Source organism: Hyperolius riggenbachi, chromosome 7, assembly GCF_040937935.1.
Source record: "Hyperolius riggenbachi isolate aHypRig1 chromosome 7, aHypRig1.pri, whole genome shotgun sequence".
NCBI classification, from domain to species: domain Eukaryota; kingdom Metazoa; phylum Chordata; class Amphibia; order Anura; family Hyperoliidae; genus Hyperolius; species Hyperolius riggenbachi.
In genome coordinates this window covers 175,731,879-175,752,923 of record NC_090652.1, presented here as the reverse complement: position 1 = coordinate 175,752,923, position 21,045 = coordinate 175,731,879, and the positions used below count along the sequence as shown (strand labels likewise).

The window sequence follows — 21,045 nt, the reverse complement described above, 5'->3', positions numbered from 1 at the left end:
TTGGAAGAAAACCTCTTGGAGTCTGCAAAAGACTTGAGACTGGGGTGGAGGTTCACCTTCTATCAGGACAACGACCCTAAACATAAATCCAGGGCAACAATGGAATGGTTTAAAACAAAACATATCCATGTGTTAGAATGGCCCAGCCAAAGTCCAGATCTAAATCCAATCGAGAATCTGTGGCAAGATCTGAAAACCGCTGTGCACAAACGTTGTCCATCTAATCTGACTGAGCTGGAGCTGTTTTGCAAAGAAGAATGGGCATGGATTTCAGTCTCTAGATGTGCAAAGCTGGTAGAGACCTACCCTAAAGGATTGGCAGCTGTAATTGCAGCAAAAGGTGGTTCTACAAAGTATTGACTCAGGGGGCTGAATAATTATGCACACCCCACTTTGCAGTTATTTATTTGTAAAAAATGTTTGGAATCATGTATGATTTTCGTTCCACTTCTCACGTGTACACCACTTTGTATTGGTCTTTCATGTGGAATTCCAATAAAATTGATTCATGTTTGTGGCAGTAATGTGACAAAATGTGGAAAACTTCAAGGGGACCAAATACTTTTGCAAGCCACTGTATATCATTTATGATAGAAGTCCCTGAATGAACGGGCTTTGGATTCACTTTTTATGTGTTTCCTACTGGCAGAATCAATTATGTGTGATACATATGTTTGCTATTGTTGCTGAGGAACAAAGAGGAACTCCAGTGTTTGCTATTGTTAAAGAGGAACTCCAGTGAACATTTTACTGTTGGCAGGTGATGTAGCTGCTGCATGGTTTTTGGCAGTTGGAAACAGCTGTAAACAGCTATTTCCCACAAAAGTTCGAACTTTTCTTGCGGGAGGGGTTACTTGTGGGAGGGGTTTCACCACAATATCAGTCACACAGCGCCCCCTGATGGTCTGTTTGTGAAAAGGAATAGATTTCTCATGTAAAAGGGGGTATCAGCTACTGATTGGGATAAAGTTCAATTTTTGGCCGGAGTTTCTCTTTAAGTGCATGGGCCAAAAGTTGTCCTGATTTATTGCCATACGCCATTTACTTTTAATGTCCTTGCTCTGTAATTTAGCATTCCAGTCTTGGTAAGTCCCTGAGCATCTTAAAGTTAGACTTTTTAAAATTCATGGTTTTAGTTGTCCCCTTATTCACAACCCTGTTAATTTGAAGAAGAAAAAAACATCTGTTCATCAAGTCCAACCAGAAAAATAAAATAAAAAATAAATACAATACCATCCTGAATCTGCTCATATCCCAGTTGATTGAGGCAAAGGCAAAAACCTTACAAGGCCTGGGCCAATTAGCCTTAAAAGGGACAAATTCCTTTCCAACTCCAGATGGCAGTCCGATAAATCCCTGGATCAACTCTCCCGGGAATTACCTAATAGTTATAGCCGTTGGTGCCCTTCAATGCAAAGAAAACGTCTAAGCCCTCTTTATATAGAGTTTGCCATAGCTACTTCCTGAGGTAAGCTGCTCCAGATTTTAACCACTCTCACTGTAAACACCCCCTTTCTAAATAGTTGGCAAAAACTTTTTTTACTCCATTTGCAGATCATGTCCCCTTGTACAACCGTGTGGACAAAAAGCTCAACTGCAAAGCTTTTGTATTGCCTTCTGATGTACTTATACATGTTAATCAGGTCACCTCTCAATCACCTTTTTTTCCAAGCTAAATAAGCCCAGTTTGTCCAACCTTTCTTGGTAAGTGAGCACTTCTATCCCTCTGATTAATTTAGTTGCCCATCTTTGTACCCGTTCTAAAAGATCAATGTCCTTTCTATACTGTGGTGCTCAAAACTGTATCCCATACGCCAGAGGTGGCCTCACAAGTGATTTATACTAGTAGCTCAAAATATTATTTCCCATTTTCTGCATCCCAGAATTGTAATTGCTTTAGCTACCAGAATCAGAATCTTTTATTTCGCCAAGCACGACTGGGCCGTGCCCGGAATTGGGTTTGGCAAGTACAGGGCTAGTGTGAGAACGAGCAGGGCAAACGATACATACATGTAAGCAGACAGACAATATAAAGGATACAGTTACAGCATTGGACACATTTGAACACATTTGAACACGTATATATGAAGTGTGCAGTCAGGCTAGGTGCTACCAGACTTGTCGTGTTTGGATGAGGAGAGTTCTAAGAGTTCAGATAGTTAAGATAGTTTACGGCTGAGGGGAAGAAACTGTTCCTGTGCCTTGTAGTCCTGGAGTAGATGGATCGGAATCTCCGGCCTAAGGGGAGCCTACTAAAAAAGCTGAAACCTGGGTGGGACGGGTCATTAGCTATTTTTTGAGCTCTGGAGCACAGTCTGGAGTTGAAAATTTGGTCAAGAGAGGGGAGTGGTTTCCCGATGATTCTCTCTGCTGATCTGATGACCCTCTGCAGTTTGTGTCTGTCGCTGGCGGAGGAGCCAGCATACCAGACCAGGATGGAGGAGCAGAGGACAGATTCAATTGTGGCAGTGTAGAAGCTCGTCAGGAGCTCACAGGCCATACCGAACTTCTTTAGTTGGCGTAGGAAAAATAGCCTCTGCTGGGCTTTTTTCTGGGTTAAGGTAGTGTTGGCCTTCCAAGTCAGGTCCTTAGAGATTGTTGTGCCAAGGAGGCGTGCCCAGGGGACGTTCTCAACTGTCGTGCCATCAATGCTGATCGGGGGTGGAGTGGTAGCGCGTTTCCTAAAATCGACAATCATCTCAACCGTTTTTGTAGTGTTGAGGACCAGTCCGTTCTCCCTACACCAGTGGCAAATTCTGTCGATCTGGTGGCGATACTCCTGCTCATCATTCCCAGAGATGAGGCCAACGATGGTGGTGTCGTCAGCGAACTTGAGGACTTTGACGGAGTCCGCGGTGGACCTGCAATTGGCATTGTATATGATTACCTGACTTCTTATCAACCAGTATTCCTAAGTCCTTCTCAAAGTTCCCAACAGTATGCCATTTATTTTATATGGTGATCTACCACTGATAAGTCCAAGGTGCATGACTTTACATTTATCAACATTAAATTTCATCTTCCATGTGCCTGCCCATATGGCCATATTGTCAAGATACTGTTGTAATATGTCAAATTGAACAGAATTGGACCAAGTACTGACCTCTGCGGTACCCCACTGCTAACAGTTTCCCATTTTGAGTATATTTTGTTTACCACCACTTCTTGCCTTCTATTCCTTAACAAGTTCTCTATCCATATACACACAATTTCTCCTAGTCCCTGTATCCTCAACTTCTGCACCAGGCTATTGTGGGGAACAGTGTCAAAAACCTTTGCAAAGTCCAAGTACACTTCATCTGTAATGCTGGGTTTGAAGTGTACACAGAATATACAATAATCAAGGTCAGATAGTCAACTGAGGTCATACACGGGAAGTCAGAAATATGCGATACAAAAGGACTAAGGCAGAGCTAGGTCAAATAACAGGCTTGGATCATACACAGGTATACAGATGGCTAAAGTACAATGGGCTGAGACAGGTGCTAAGTCGATAAACAGGCTGAAGTCATACACATAAGTTCAGATGGCTGAGGTACAATTAAGGATGTGACAGAGACAGAGTCGTTACGGTAGCCGAGGTCTATACCAGGTATCAGATGACTGTAGTACAGAGGGATGAGACTTTAATCAAAGTGGAGGGCACGCCGGGTCATACACAGAATAACAATCAAGATAATTACAATATACAATACTAGACTAACTAGAGTACATATATATCCGCAGTGTCTGCATATATATGTAGCTCTGCAGACTAGACTCAGTAGTAAAGCAAGGTCCAGCGCTCAGTGACCTGATGGCTATAACGGACACCGGACAACTGACAAGTCAGGCCTTAAATACTGAGGTGACATGCCAGACCGTGCCCCCCGGACTCTCCAGCCAATCAGTAGCACTCCTGCTGACACACCTCACATCCGCCTCCTCAGCCTATAAAGGCTGTTTTGAGCCGTGCGCATCTGACCCGAAATGCTGCTGGGGTCGCCGCGCTGACTCACATCCACTGGAGAGCCGGGGATGCCGCCAGCGGCAGATGGAGCAAGTGGCTTCTGCCCCTGTCCGGAAACGCGAGAGGGGCCGCCGGCAGAGGTATCAGACAGATTTGTGGTGAGACAGGAACTGTCTTTAGTAAAACAATGCTGTCGAACTGAAATAAGATTATTCTGTGCTAGATAATTTTGTATAGCATCCCGTAGGATACCTTCAAACAATTTACACATAACTGATATGTAAGTAGTAGGTCACATGTTACTATATTATGGTCACTATTTCCCAAATGTTCTCAAACTTGCACATTAGATATTATATCTGGTCTATATGAAATGATCAAATCAAGCAGAGCATCTACCTTGGTTGAGTCAGTTACTATCTGATTTAAGTAACTGTCTTGTAGTTTTCATATAAATCTGTCACTTTTTGTGGTTCATGCTGAATACAGTGCATTACAAAATGATTGAAACGATAATATGCATACTTAAACCACTTAATGACAACCAGACTTATAAAAATGTCCTGCTAGAGCCTCTTAACGGCTCCAGGGCGGTTTTATAAGTCAAACACTGCTGCTGCCGCTGTGCGCGTGCACGTGCGTTCCCGTGCGCGTGAGATTAGTGAGGAAAAAAAACACCATAGACACCATAGAAAAAATACACCTTTATTTCCAAGTAATATATTGTCACCAAACTTTGTACTAGGGACATAATTAAAATGTTGTGATAACCAGGACAAATAGGCAGATAAAATGTGTGGGTTTTATGTACAGTAGCAGTGTTTATATTAAAACTATAGTGGGTGAAATTGGAGAAATAGTGTGGGTTTTTCATTTTTTCCCCTGTTTTTCCCTTTAAAATGCATAGAAAATAAAGTAATTACTAAAAACAAATATCAACCCCAAAAAGCCTAATTGGTGGTGAAAAAAACAAGATATAGATCATTTCATTGTGATTAGTAGTGATTAAGCTAATGGCAAATGAAAGGGATGAGCACTGGAAGGTGAAAATCGCTCTTATCCGTTAGGGTAAAAACCGCTTTGGGGTGAAGTGGTTACGTTCTCTGCTTATGATGTATATTCAGGTTTTCTAACTTTGTGGACACTTTATGGATACTCGGCTTATGATGTTTATTATTTAGCCTTATGGAATTGAGGTGTAACATGTACATGTACTGTATGTGAAACCTTGAGAACAGGAGACACAAATTACCTGATTTGATTTTACCAACCTCTCAGCTCCTTCATGATCACACACATTGCGGGGTACATGAAAATGCATTTAACCATGTTACACTAATATGGTACAGACTAACCAGCAAGCTCATGGTGAACCAGAACTCATTTGAGTGTGTAAGGGACTACCTGAAACCATCTGCAAATGGATAACCGATTTCCTAACCGATAGGAGACAGCGTGTTAGACTTGGTAAACACACATCAAGCTCTCTGACCGTCAGTACTGGTGCACCCCAGGGCTGTGTGCTTTCCCCACTGCTTTACTCACTGTACACCAATGACTGCATCTCCACAGATCCATCTGTTAAGGTTCTGAAGTTTGCAGATGACACAACAGTAGTTGGTCTCATACAAAACGGGGATGAATCTGCATACAGGCATGTGGTGGGACAGCTTTCCTCCTGGTGCAGCAGCAGCAACTTGGAACTAAACGCCGTCGTGGGACCTCCCGACCAGCACTGGGCTGGAGAAAGCCCCAGGTGAGTACAACTTTCATTTTTTGGCTGAGCTCGGAGTCCCTTTAACCATAAATGGATCCACAATAACCCAGGTAGAGTCATTCAAGTTTCTTGGGTCCACGATCTCACACAACCTAAAATGGGATAACAATACGGTCACTATTGTCAAGAAAGCGCAACAGTGCAATTATTGAATCCACCATAACATCATCTATGACTGTATGGTTCAGCTCCTGCTCAGCATTAGAAAAGGGGAGGCTGCAGCGCATCATCCGAACAGCGGAAAGGATAATTGGCTGTAGCTTACCTTCCCTGCAGGATCTTTACGCTAGCAGGTGCAGAAAAAGAGCAACCAAAATTGCCTCTGACCCCTCTCACCCAGCTTACTCCATCTTCCAGCGCATGCCTTCAGGAGTAAGATTCCGGTCAATCGCTACCAAAACCTCCAGACACAGGAACAGCTTTTTTCCTCAAGTGGTAGCCATACTTAATGCTGAACCACGTTAGAGCTGCTAGGACTTGATAGTAATCAGCACAGAACCGTAAATGAACAATTCTCACACTGCTTACTGCCACTATACTTATAATGTCCTTGACTTGTAATATACACACTGTCTGTCCTTGTATTGTTTTTGTTTGTGTTTGTGTTTGTTAAGCAACTGCCAAGACAAATTCCTTGTAGGTGCAAACTTACTTGGCGAAATAAAATTGATTCTGATTCTAAAAGCCCCCTTACTAAAATGCTAAGAAAACAAAAGTTTGCTTTCTTAAAACAGAAAGAATTTGCGATAATTCAGGTTGGAGTGAGCTTGAGATGTCTCCCAGGGCATCACTGCTGAATATATGCAAATTAACCATTGTTACCCTTAAGCTGGCCATACACTGGCCCGATTTCCCGCCGATCGACAGCAGATTCGATCACTGGGATCGAATCTGCTGTCAAATCGTTCACGCAACACGCTAATTTTCGATCTATTTCGGCCCGAAATAGATCGGTCCCGTCGATCGCGCCGTGCGGAAAATTACCGTCGATCTCCGCGGGTAAGGAGTGCATCGCTAGCGGCGTACGACCGACGCAGGTATACATTACCTGAAGCTGGCTCCCGGCTTCTTCTCCGCATCACCTCCCGGCTCCCGGCTGGCATCTTCTCCGCATCAGCTTCCGCATCCCGGCATCAGCATAACTTCCTGTGTCACTGCAGTGACAGCGAAGTACAAATGGGCGCTCTATTTGAACTTCCGCTGTCACTGGAGTGACAGAAAGTTATACTGGAAGCCGGGATGCAGAAGCTGATGCGGAGAAGATGCCCGCCGGGAGCCGATGCGGAAAAGATGCCCGGGACCAGGCTTCAGGTAATGTATGTGGGGGCCCGGGGGGTGACAGCGGCAGCTCAGCAGATTGTGATCGGTTTCAGGCTGAAATCGATTCACAATCTGTTTGCAGTAAAGGCAGCCATACGATCCCTCTCTGATCAGATTCGATCAGAGAGGGATCTATCTGTTGGTCGAATCTGATGGCAAATCGACCAGTGTATGCCTACCTTTAGAAGCTAAACACACCTCCAGAATCACTGGAATGCAATGATGTGTCATCCACAGGGTAGCAGAAAGAACGAAGATGGAGCACCGGCTCTTGCTGTTCGGGTTTTATTGCAAACACATTGGCATTACAGGTAACCAGATAAGTGAGGGTGAAGGTACCGGCCTGACAGCCGTTTCGCGGCACCTGCCGCGTTCTCAAAGGCACAAAAGATATCTTCGTTCTTTCTGCTACCCTGTGGATTATACCTCTGGACTGTGAGCACGGCCAGCAATAGGAGCAACCATATTGTGTCAGCTGTCAGCAAGCGTTTGGTGCCAACCATATATATCCTCTTTTTTGAGCAATGATGTGTCAGTTTGTTAATTTGTACAGAGCCAGAATAATCCAACATGCATACAGACTGTTTTGGATTGTTTGATCCTCATCAGTGCATGGCATGGATTAATTTGGCTCTGTGAAGTAGGGCTTGTAACACCGGGAGGTACAGACTAACCAGCAAGCTCATGGTGAACCAGAACTCATTGGAGTGTGTAAGGGACTACAATGGTCCTAAAAGCCCCCTTACTAAAATGCTAAGAAAAACAAAAGTTTGCTTTCTTAAAACAGAAAGAATTTGGTATAATTCAGGTTGGAGTGAGCTTGAGACGTCTCCCAGGGCATCACTGCTGAATATATGCAAATTAACCATTGTTACCCTTAGAAGCGAAACACACATTTGTATATATTTAGCAGTGATGCCCTGGGAGACATCTCAAGCTCACTCCAACCTGAATTATCGCAAATTCTTTCTGTTTTAAGAAAGCAAACTTTTGTTTTTCTTAGCATTTTAGTAAGGGAGCTTTTAGGACCATTGTAGTCCCTTACACACTCCAATGAGTTCTGGTTCACCATGAGCTTGCTGGTTAGTCTGTACCTCTCGGTGTTACAAGCCCTACTCCATAGAGCCAAATTAATCCATGCCATGATGAGGATCAAACAATCCGAAACAGTCTGTATGCATGTTGGATTATTCTGGCTCTGTACAAATTAACAAGTTAACACTAGAGATGCGAAGTTCGGATCTTTTCAATGATCCGGATGATTTGAATCGGATCATTGAAAAGATCCGGATCTTTGATCCGGATCTCTGATCATTTTACTAGGGAAGCATTCGGGGGTGAAATGACTAGCAGGACAGGACTTTCCCTGCGGTGGACAGAGAAGGAGAGGGGGGTGGACACACAAAGAAGGGGAGAAGATGGACAGAGGGCAGGGAGTGGACAGAGAAGGGAGGAGGGACGAGCAGAGAGCAGAAATGTTTGTTTGCACACAATACCCACATGCTGCAATCATATGCTTTACATATATTTCACCTATATGTTCATCTGTATACTTTGAATGCAAACGTCGCACATGAAAGAAAGCATTCCCAGAAGTGAAGTGCAGCTGTTTAGAGCAGTGCAGGAGGATCATATTGCACAGCAATCACAGTGCCTGCCCTGTCCTAGCCCAGCACGCTGTCTACAAAGTTACTGAGCTGAGACAAAAGTTTCCAATTTGTTCACTGCACAACTACGGAACAGACAGCCTATAATGAGCAGCACATTATAGCCAGTATGTGTGCTTTACACATATCTGGCAGTGGCACCGATGTCCCCTCTCTCTCATCTACCTGTCCCTGCAAGCCTGGCTCCCCTCCAACAGAGCGATCCATCTCTGCTCTGCTTCCAGGACCCCGCTGCCTGCTGAGAGGGGGGGCGTGCTGCTCCTGGCCCCGCCCCCTTTGCAATCCGAATCACTCATTTTGATGATTCGGATGATTCGACTTACAAAAGAGATTCGGATCAAAGATCCGCATCGTTCATGATCCGGACAACACTAGTTAACACATCATTACATTCCAGCGGTTCTGGAGGTGTGTTTAGTTTCTAAGGGTAACAATGATTAATTTGCATATATTCAGCAGTGATGCCCTGGGAGACATCTCAAGCTCACTCCAACCTGAATTATCGCAAATTCTTTCTGTTTTAAGAAAGCAAACTTTTGTTTTTCTTAGCACTAATATGGTAAAGCTCATTGCCCCCCTGCCGTTAGTGCCAGTAAAATTGCTGTGGACTGCCTGTGCATGGGAATTTTACCACTGCTTCCTGCATCTGACCTGTGGCGTGAAAGGGGCCAAAATCCAGCTGTAAGGTTATACCGTAATTGTACCTTGCATATGTAGTAATTTACAGCATAACTCGAGATGTTTATTCATTACGTCATTCTGTCAGTATGTTTTTACCAGAAATTGCCTGCAATTAAACTTTTCTTGTGTGTTATAGCTTACAGTAAATGAAGCTGCAGCTCAACTTTGCATGAAGGACATTGCTCTGCTGACAAGAAGAGATGAACTTTTCACACTAGCAAGACAGGTCTCTCGGGAAGTCACATACAAATATAATTACAGAACTATCAAGTAAGACCAAATGTAATAGAGCACAATTACTGTATATAATACATAGTATACAAGTTTTTCTTCCACACAATAGTAAATATGTTTTTCTTCCAAATAATGCTTTAGCTTATTGGTAGATTTGGAGGACTCTGGGTTTAAAATTATGCATAGACTATTCTTACAAAACCCATGTACTCTTTAAAGTGCTGCAGAAGATGTGGTACATAAAAATAATTGTAACAAACTTACCTGATAGCGGTGAGTCCCGCGGCGTCCGTCCTGGCGAGTCCTCAGGACTTGTTCGTGCGCTCGGTCTCCCGCTCCGGCGATCTCTGGCGGCGTCCCTCCGGCGGAGAGTTCTGGCGTGCATGCGACCAAACGCGCGCGCGTAGCTGGCAATAAGCCTTATAAGCTTATGAGGAGGATCTAGTTGAGGTCAGCGGTGATGTCACTGGAGTGACACCATTAGGGGAGTGGTTCTTGAAGATTGGGGAAGATAGTTAAAGAGAATCTGTATTGTTAAAATCGCACAAAAGTAAACATACCAGTGCGTTAGGGGACATCTCCTATTACCCTCTGTCACAATTTCGCCCCTCCTCGCCGCATTAAAAGTGGTTAAAAACAGGTTTAAAAAGTTTGTTTATAAACAAACAAAATGGCCACCAAAACAGGAAGTAGGTTGATGTACAGTATGTCCACACATAGAAAATACATCCATACACAAGCCGGCTGTATACACCCTTCCTTTTGAATCTCAAGAGATCATTTGTGTGTTTCTTTCCCCCTGCAGTTCTCATGCACTGAAGTTTCAGGCTGCTCGTTTCTTCCTGCAAACAGCTTTGCCTTTGTCTGTAATTCCTCAGTATGTGAAAGCCCAGCCAGCTCAGAGGACGATTTATCCAGCTTGTAAAAGATAAGAGCAAAGAGAGAAGCTGCCCTAATCTAAATAATACACAGGCAGTGTGCATAGAGGGGCCTGGAAGGGGGAGTTCATAGCAGAACCACAACACTGAAGAACTTGGCAGCCTTCCAGACACAGGCTGACAAGTCTGACAGGGGAAAGATACATTAATTTATTACAGAGACTGTGATAGTAGAAAGTGCTGCAGTAAGCCAGAACACATTAGAAAAGCTTTTGGAACTTGTAGGATGATAAAAAACAGGATGCAATTTTTGTTACGGAGTCTCTTTAAGGCCAGAGAGTGAATTCACTCACTGGCCTTGATACTAATCAGTTCGCTGGTTCTAGGTCTAGCTAGCTACTCGGAGCTACATTCATATATTGTGTAGACACAAAATATATATATATATGTACTCCAGTTAGTCAGTCATTTGTTATTTTCGTATTTGATTATTATTATTGTAATTCATTCGTAATATCCTCCTGATATTATTGAAGTAACATCTCATTGTATATATTTCTGTGTACCGACCTTTGCTTGTATTTCTGACCTCGCTTCTGTCTAGTCCTTCTGTACCGCAGTCACCTGAATTACATTACCGACTCGGCCTGTCCCTGACTCTGTTACTACTTGATTCTTACAATACGACTGACATCTGATACACGTGTATGACCCTGCTCTAATTGACTACGATTTAGCTTAATGACTTTGTACCTCGATTTTGCTAACTTGTGCACAAGTACTGACCAGACTAAGACTACGCATTGTACTGTTATTGTGTATTATCTGTACGTATCTTGTCACACACCAGCTTGATATTATCAAGGTTCAAAAATATGGAGGACCTGCAAAACCAGATATTGACACTCGCAGGAGCTGTTAATAATCTTATGGAGCAAGTGGCTGCACAACAAACTCGGCTTACTGAAATCACTAACACTCTTGCCCAAATGAATGTTGGTACTAATCAGTCAGTTCCTCCAAATGCTTCTACCATACCTGTAACAGAACCTAAAATGCCTTTGCCAGAAAGATTTTCAGGAATACGATCTGATTTTAGTAATTTTTGAAACAGATGTATGTCTTATTTTGAGGTTAGACCGAGGTCTTCAGGTACTGAGTCACAAAAAATCAATCTGATAAAAACTTTGCTTCAAGGTGATTCACAAACTTGGACTTATGGTCTGAATTCTGATCATGAGGCCCTCACCTCTGTAGAAAGATTTTTCAATGAGATGGCTTCTATTTATGCAGATCCTGATATCTCAGTTATGGCAGCTCACAAATTAAGGGATCTCCATCAGGGACGGCATACGGCTGAGGAATATGCCGCAGAGTTCAGAAAATGGGCAGTTCATGTTAAGTGGGGTGGGGCAGCACTCCTAGACCAGTTTTTATTCGGGTTATCTGACTCTATAAATGATGTATTAATTAGCCACCCAGAACCAAAAAATCTAGAGGAGGCTATTTGCTATGCCATCCGTGCAGACAGACGGATCAGTTACCGTCGTCAGGGAAAGGCATATATAGCCACTGGTAATCCCAGTAAAACGGCTAGCTCTTCCCCCACTTCAGGTGAAGAGCCTATGCAGCTGGGTTTTTCAAAGCTTTCTCCAGCTGAAAAGAATAGGAGAAGACAAGAAGGCCTGTGTATGTATTGTGGGGGCAAGGGTCATTTTGTGTAGTCTTGTTCTGTCAAGAGAGTGCCGGAAAACTCCAGTGCCTAAGTGAAGTTTTTTTACTACCAGCTGCCCTCTCTTGGGATGAAAAAACGCTTCACTCCCAGGACTTTATTGATTTCGGGGCAGCCGGTAACTTCATTGATTCAGTTTTGGCCGCTGACCTTGGTATTCCGGCTATGTCTCTGCAGAACAAACTGTATGTTACTGCCATTGATGACACACCCTTGCAGCTTAAACAACCTATATCTATCACTCCTGAAGTCACTTTGCAGGTGGGGGCTATGCATGTTGAAAGAATTCAGTTTTATGTACTCAAAATGCCTTCTACTCGGATAGTCCTGGGTCTGCCGTGGTTACAGGTTCACAACCCTTGTATTGATTGGTCTTCAGGACAACTGATCAGCTGGTCACCTCAGTGTCAGGGATTCTGTTTAAATAACATACCACTTCTATCTGTAGGAGTAGAACAGGTCAAAATACCACCACCATATAAGAATTCTCTGATGTGTTTTCGTCCCAGTCAGCTGACAAACTACCCCCACATAGACCATATGACTGCCCTATTGACTTATTACCTGGTACCATGCCCCCACGAGGTCACCTTTATAATCTTACTGGTCCTGAAAAAGCATCTATGAAGGAATACATAAAGGAGAATCTGGAGAAGGGGTTTATTCGACCTTCTACTTCCCCAGCTGGGGCAGATTTCTTTTTTGTGGAGAAAAAAGATGGGGGCTTACGTCCCTGTATTGATTACAGAGGACTTAACAAAATCACCATTAAGAATGGATATTCCCTACCACTGATTGACGATCTTTTTTTCTCAGGTGTCAGGAGCTAAAAAAAATTCTAAACTAGATCTAAGGGGCGCATACAAACTGATTAGAATACACCAGGGGGATGAATGGAAGACAGCATTCAATACTCAAGATGGGCATTACGAATACCTGGTGATGCCTTTTGGCCTTTGCAATGCTCCTGCTGTCTTCCAAGATTTTGTTAACGATTTGTTCAGGGATGTATTAGGAAAATTTGTAGTGATCTATTTGGATGACATATTGATTTATTCTAACAACTTATTGGAACATCGGCATCATGTTAAATTTGTGTGACAAACTTTGAGGTAGAACTCTCTGTTTGCTAAATTGGAAAAATGTTTGTTCGAGGTCACTCAGGTACCTGTTTTAGGTTACATCATTTCTGGTACTGGTTTATCAATGGACCAGAAAAAACTTTCGGCAGTTTTAGACTGGCCGCAACCCAAGGGACTAAAAGCTATTCAGAGATTTTTAGGTTTTGCTAATTATTATCGCAAATTTATTCAAAATTTTTCCACTATGGTCGCTCCTATTACTGACTTGACTAAAAAAGACGCAGATCCTGCTCATTGGTCTCTGCAAGCCTGTAAAGCATTTTCTGATCTTAAGTCAGCATTTTGTTCTGCTCCTATCCTTACTCATCCTGATGTTGCGTTACCTTTCTTTGTTGAGGTGGATGCCTCTGAGATTTGAGTAGGAGCAGTTTTGTCGCAGTTTTCTGGCCGACCAGAACGATTGCACCCATGCACGTTTTTTTCTAAAACAAATTTTGTCAACTGTACGCAATTACGATATAGGCAACAGGGAACTGCTAGCTGTGAAAATGGCCTTTGAGGAGTGGAGGCACTGGCTGGAAGGGGCATTACATCCTGTTACCGTATATACTGACCACAAAAATTTACAATACATTGAGGGAGCTAAGAGACCTATTCCTAGACAGGCACGGTGGGCAATGTTTTTTTCTTGTTTCAATTTCATTATCACGTATAAACCAGGGTCCAAGGATGTAAAAGCCGATTCATTGTCTAGAAGCTTCACTAAACACTCGGGAATTTCCTGATCTGAGTGCTTCATTGCAGCCCTATCAGCAGTGGTGCTCGCCAGGCATTGCAAATTCGAATTCACGGGTAGATTTTTATGGTTACCGAATTCGAAGAGCTATGCTGCTGCCGAATTCGAATGTACCCGAATAGGCGCTCTCGAATTCGGCCGTGATCAGATCACAAATTCGGCTTCGGTATCCAGGGGATGACGTCATTGAGCCAATCAGAAGGCCCCCAGCCGAGGCCCTAGCAACCAATCAGAGGAGGGGAGCCTGGCCCTCCCCTCCTCTATATAAGGCGGCGGCCATCTTAGGGAGCCCGTCCTTGCTGTGTGACTAAGCGGTACTGAGAGCATCTCCAGTGCTGCTGCGTGTCTTAGCAAGTGCTTTTCAACTGTTAAACCTAGCGTTTTACCGCCTGAACACATTCTACACACATTGATTGTACTCATTTATAGTTAGATAGTGATTTGATTGTTATAGTTCAGTCAGCTAGTGTAGTGTATATAATGTATACTGTGCTAAGCTACTGTTAGGGCTGTGTGCAGGCTAGGCCTGCTAGCCTAGGTAGCCTTAGCCTACTACTAGCTTAGGTCGGTTAGGGATTATAGTTAGCTACTACTAGTACTAGTTTACTTAATTTCTACTGTTAGTCTGTGAGTTTATTAGCTTCAGTACTGTGTTAGTTACTTTACAGAGGTCACACGAGTTAGTTATCGACTACTAGTCTACTACACTACTACTACTAGGGATTAAAGTTAGTTATTATTTACCTACGTACTAGTTTACTTAATTTATACTGTTGTTTGTCTGTGCATTTATTAGCTTCAGTACTGTGTTAGTTACTTTACAGAGGGCAGCATCTGTTGTGATCTGTGACTGCCTGCCATCTCTGCCTGACCCTATTGATTGCGTCCGTGTGTGACAGCTTTGATTGTCACCGTCGGTCACACGACTTAGTTATCGACTACTAGTCTACTACACTACTACTACTAGGGATTATAGTTAGTTGTTATTTACCTACGTACTAGTTTACCTAATTTGTACTGTTGTTAGTCTGTGCATTTATTAGCTTCAGTACTGTGTTCGTTACTTTACAGAGGGCAGCATCTGATCTGTGACTGCCTGTCACATCTCTGCCTGACCCTATTGATTGTGTCCGTGTGTGACAGACTTTGATTGTCACCGTCGGTCACACGAGTTAGTTATCGACTACTAGTCTACTACACTACTACTACTAGGGATTACAGTTAGTTGTTATTTACCTACGTACTAGTTTACCTAATTTGTACTATTGTTAGTCTGTGCATTTATTAGCTTCAGTACTTCAGAGGGCAGCATCTGTTGTGATCTGTGACTGCCTGTCACATCTCTGCCTGACCCTATTGATTGCGTCCGTGTGTGACAGACTTTTATTTGTCACTGTCTGTCAGTGTCACACGAGTTAGTTATCGGCCACTACACTACTACTAGGGATTATAGTTAGTTGTTGTTACCTACGTACTACTTTACTTAATTTGTACTGCTGTAGTCTGAGTTTATTTAGTGCTGCAGACTTCACTACTAGTCTACTACTGTGTAATAGTTACATCACAGGCCACTAGGCCAGGCCAGTAAGCATCTGTTGTGATCTGTGACTGTCATCTGCCCGACCCCATTGATTGCGTCTGTGTGTGACAGACTTTTATTTGTCACTGTCTGTCACACGAGTTAGTTATCGAGGTTTTTGTCACCACCAACGAGGTTTACATCCTTTCCTGCCCTTTATATATATATTTTTTGTTTTTTTGTTTTTCTGATTGTATTTCTATATTTGCACAATGACTGGCAGAGGTAGAGGGCGAGGCACCACCAGGAGAGGCAGCACCATTGCTGCAGCCACTGGCAGCACCAGCAGGTCTGTGACTGGTCCGCCGCCAGACACTGATCGCAGAGTTGTGGAGAAGGGAGCAGAGGTGCAACAGCAGCGTTTTGCGCCCATCTTTTCCCCAGGTCGTCGCCCTCGGCCCATTGCGGAGAGTCAGGAACAGGCTGTTGTGGAAATGATGGCGGAGCAGTAAGCCACCATTTTCAGCCAGATCTCCAGCGCCAGCGAGACCAGTGCCACCACCACCAGCACTCCGGTCCGCAGCAGGCCTCCACCACCGCACCCCCTCTGTCCCTGTCCAGGCTGCACAGCAGCTGGTGCCTGCGGCCAGCAGCAGCGTCAGGCACCCAGGAGACCTGCTGTCATTGACTAAGGCGCTGTACATTGTCTAAGGCGCGGTAGAGCAGCCGAGAGAGGAGGTGCGTGCAGCAGCATCCTCCTCTCAAAGTCACAGCCAGCACATGAGCCGGATGGTGGCCTACTACTTGGGGTCCTTCAGCGGGCTTGACACCGTCAGCGAGGAGCCTGTGGACCCCTTGGAGTACTGGGTCGAGCACTTGCAGATCTGGAGTGAGCTGGCGCAGTACGCCCTGGAAGTCCTTTCTTGCCCCCCTTCCAGCGTGTTGTCCAAGAGGTGCTTCAGTGCGGCCGGTGGCGTGGTCACCGAGAAGCGCTCTCGTCGGTCCAGAGTCCGTGGACAGACTGACATTCCTGAAGGTCAACCAGGCCTGGATTGAAGGCACATTCCAGGCCCCTGTTGTCGGCGACAGGAGGGCATGAGGTGCCTGGGAATTATTGTGACAACTGACAACATCAACCTTCAGTCCCCTGCTACTTTGGCCTGGTTTTCCTTTGGTGCTGTGCTACCACCGCTAGGTACCATGGCCCGTTATATTGCCTGCTGCCAAACGGCACTCTTCCTCCACCTCCTCCTGCTGCTGCCGCTGTATTTAACCTCCTGCGGTCTGTGTTCCCACCGCCAGGGTCCACAGAATTATGTGCTACTGCCATGCGCCACTAGCTATTACGTCACTACAATAGCTACATTTGGTTGTAAAAAAAAATAAAAAAATTCTGAGGTGTCTGGGTTGAAAACTGTGATGTCCCAGTTGTGCATTGGGCACAATGTGGGCTTCACGACTGCTGTCCGGAACCTCCTGCTGTTGGTGTTTATTTACAGCCGTGGTACCAACGCTAGGTACCATGGCCCCGTTACATTGCCTGCTGCCAATCGTCACTCCTCCTCCTCCTCCTGCTGCTGCTGTATTTAACCTCCTGCTGTCTGTGTTCCAAACGCCAGGGTCCACATAATTATGCGCTGCTGCCATTCGCTCCTAGCTATTACGCCACTACAATAGCTACATTTGGTTGTAAAAAAAAAAATTCTGAGATGTCTGGGTTGAAAACTGTGCTGTCCCAGTTGTGCATTGGGCACAATGTGGGCTGCACGACTGCTGTCCAGAACCTCCTGCTGTTGGTGTTTATTTACAGCCATGGTACCAACGCTAGGTACCATGGCCCCGTTACATTGCCTGCTGCCAATCGTCACTCCTCCTCCTCCTCCTGCTGCTGCTGTATTAAACCTCCTGCTGTCTGTGTTCCCACCGCAAGGGTCCACAGAATTATGCACTGCTGCCATGCGCCACTAGCTATTACACCACTACAATAGCTACATTTTGTTGTAAAAAAAATTCTGAGGTGTCTGGGTTGAAAACTGTGCCATCCCAGTTGTGCATTGGGCACAATGTGGGCTGCACAACTTCTGTCCGGAACCTCCTGCTGTTGGTGTTTATTTACAGCCGTGGTACCAATGCTAGGTACCATGGCCCTGTTACATTGCCTGCTGCCAAACGTCACGCCTCCTCCTCCTCCTGCTGCTGCTGCTGTATTTAACCTTCTGCTGTCTGTGTTCCCACCATCAGGGTCCACAGAATTATGCGCTGATGCCATGCGCCAATAGCTGTTTACGCCACAAAATTTTACAATAGTTGATTTCTGTAAGGGAAAAAACATTGTTGGGTACAAGAGGAAGAATATTACCACAAAAGAAAAAAAAGGTGGTGGTGGTGGTGGTGGTGGTGGTGGTGGAGGAGGAGGAGGAGGAGGAGGAGGAGGAGGAGGAGGAGGAGGAGGAGGAGGAGGAGGAGGAGGAGGAGGAGGAGGAGGAGGAGGAGGAGGAGGAGGAGAAGGAGAAGGAGAAGGAGAAGGAGAAGAAGAAGGAGGAGAAGGAGGAGGAGGAGAAGGAGGAGGAGGAGGAGGAGGAGGAGGAGGAGGAGGAGAAGTTTTCCATCAATTTTTTTTTACATTACACCCATTTAATTGTGATTTCCCTTTAAAAAAGAAATTTGTCTTGAAGGCCATCCGAATTCGTGATCACTACTATTACCCAAATTCAATTACCGATCACGACTCGAATTCAAATTCGAATCGAATTCGATGGGCGTGATCACGACCGAATCCGAATTTGACCCGGACCCAAATTCGAATGTACTCGAATCGAATTTGGGTACATTCGATCAGCAAGAAAGTCCCTTAGGTAAACCTCCTAATGTGGATTATGTACCTCTGCATCTCCGCCTTCAGACACTACAACTCTTTCATGAGTCTAAATTAGCAGGACATCCTGGCGAGACAAAGGCATTGGAACTCTTGTCTCGACATGTATGGTGGCCCTCTTTAAACAAAGATTGTAAAGCCTTTGTGGCAGCTTGTACCACCTGTGCCAGAAGCAAGGTCTCTCGGGCTGCCCCCCGAGGTCATCTGATGTCCCTACCCATTCCATCTAAACCATGGACTCGCTTATCCATGGATTTCATAATGGATTTGCCTCCCTCTGGGGGCAAAAGCAGGGGCGGACATACGGCCGTGCAGGCCGTGCCGCCGCACGAGGGCCCCTGAAGTTCCGTTGCTTCAGGGGCCCATTAAGTATTGCTGTTTTTTTATTATTTTTTTTCTGGGGGGGCCCCGACTCCTATCCTCCCCCCCCTCACCTCGGGCCCCCCCCCCCCTCATGCGGCGGGAGAGCGGCAAATACAAGAAGGCTCCAGGGTTCCAACCAGAGCTAGACTAGAGGCTCAGCCACTTGGTCTCCGCTGTCTCCTCTCCTCTGTATACTGCTCGCTACTAAACCAGGAAGTAGCGAGCAGTATACAGAGGAGAGGAGACAGCGGAGACCAAGCCGCTGAGCCTCTAGCGCCTGTTGGAACCCCGGAGACTTCCTGTATTTGCCGCTCTCCTGCCGCGCATATCGGGAGGGGGGCCCCCCGAGGTGAGGGAGGGAGGGAGGGAGGATAGGAGTCGGGCCCCCCACCCGGATAGCTACCTACCCGGCTACCTACCTACCCAACCGGGTACCTACATACCCACCCACCCACCAGGCTACCTACCTACCCACCCGGCTACCTAACCACCCACCCGGCTACCTACCCACCCACCCGGCTACCTTCCTAAGCTACCTACCTACCGGGCTAGTTACCAACCCACCCACCAGGCTACCTAACCACCCACCAGGCTACCTACCTACCCACCCACCAGGCTACCTACCCACCCACCAACCAGGCTACCTACCTACCCACCCACCAGGCTACCTTCCTATCCACCCACCCACCCGGCTACCTACCCACCCACCAGACTACCTACCCACCTGGCTACCTATCTACCCACCAGGCTACCTACCCACCAGGCTACCCACCCACCAGGCTACCTACCTACCCACCCACCAGGCTACCTAACCACCCACCCGGCTACCTAACCACCCACCTGGCTACCTAACCACCCACCCACCAGGCTACCTACCCACCCACCAACCAGGCTACCTAACCACCCACCCACCCACCAGGGTACCTACCTATCCACCCACCCACCAGGCTACCTACCCACCCACCCACCTGGCTACCCACCCACCCACCCACCAGGCTACCTACCCACCCGGCTAATGCTACCCACCCACCTACCAGGCTACCTACCCATCCGGCTACCCACCCACCAGGCTACCTACCTACCTACCCACTCACCAGGCTACCTACCTACCCACCCACCAGGCTACCTACCTACCCACCAGGCTACCTACCTACCCACCCACCAGGCTACCTACCCACCCAACCACCCATGGGAGCTGCGCGCCGGAAGGAGGCTGGAACAGGTGGTCTGCTGCTGCAGGTGAGTAAATGTTTTTTTTTATTTATATTAGCAGGTGTATGTTCTGGGCAGGTCTGCCACATGATTGCATGTATTTTCTGGGCAAATCTGCCGACATGATTGCATGTATTTTCTGGGCAGGTCTGCCACATGATTGCATGTATTTTCTGGGCAAATCTGCTACATGATTGCATGTATTTTCTGGGCAAATCTGCCGACAGGATTGCACGTATTTTATGGGCAAATCTGCCGACATGATTGCACATATTTTCTGGGCAAATCTGCCGACATGATTGCACGTATTTTCTGGGCATATCTGCTGACATGATTGCGCGTATTTTTTGGGCATATCTGCCGACATGATTGCACATATTTTCTGGGCATATCTGCCGACATGATTGCACGTATTTTCTGGGCATATCTGCCGACGTGATTGCACGTATTTTCTGGGCATATCTGCCGACATGATTGCATGTATTTTCTGGGCAAATCTGCCGACATGATTGAATGTATTTTCTGGGCAAATCTGCCGACATGATTGCATGTATTTTCTGGGCAAATCTGCCGACATGATTGCATGTATTTTCTGGGCAAATCTGCTACATGATTGCATGTATTTTCTGGGCAAATCTGCCGATATGATTGCATGTATTTTCTGGGCAAATCTGCTGACATGATTGCACGTATTTTCTGGGCAAATCTGCCAAAAATGTATTTTCTGGGCAAATCTGCCGACATGATTGCATGTCGTTTCTGGGCAAATCTGCCGACATGATTGCACGTATTTTCTGGGCATGTCTGCCGACATGATTGCACGTATTTTCTGGACATATCTGCCGACATGATTGCACGTATTTTTTGGGCAAATCTGCCGACAATGTATTTTCTGGGCAAATCTGCTCACATTATGTGTATTTTCTTGAGAAAACCTGCACAATTATGTGCATTTTCTGG

General features: G+C 45.6%; 1 protein-coding gene across 7 annotated transcripts in view; it reads left to right on the top strand.

Annotated features, from left to right (window-relative positions):
* Positions 1-21,045, top strand: part of NAB1 (NGFI-A binding protein 1) — a 317,129-nt gene that overhangs the window by 172,684 nt on the left and 123,400 nt on the right. For all 7 annotated transcript variants that reach the window (XM_068244922.1, XM_068244923.1, XM_068244921.1 and 4 more), the window contains one exon: positions 9,531-9,664. In XM_068244922.1, coding sequence (XP_068101023.1) covers positions 9,531-9,664 — 134 coding nt within the window. The remainder of the gene's footprint in view (positions 1-9,530; positions 9,665-21,045) is intronic.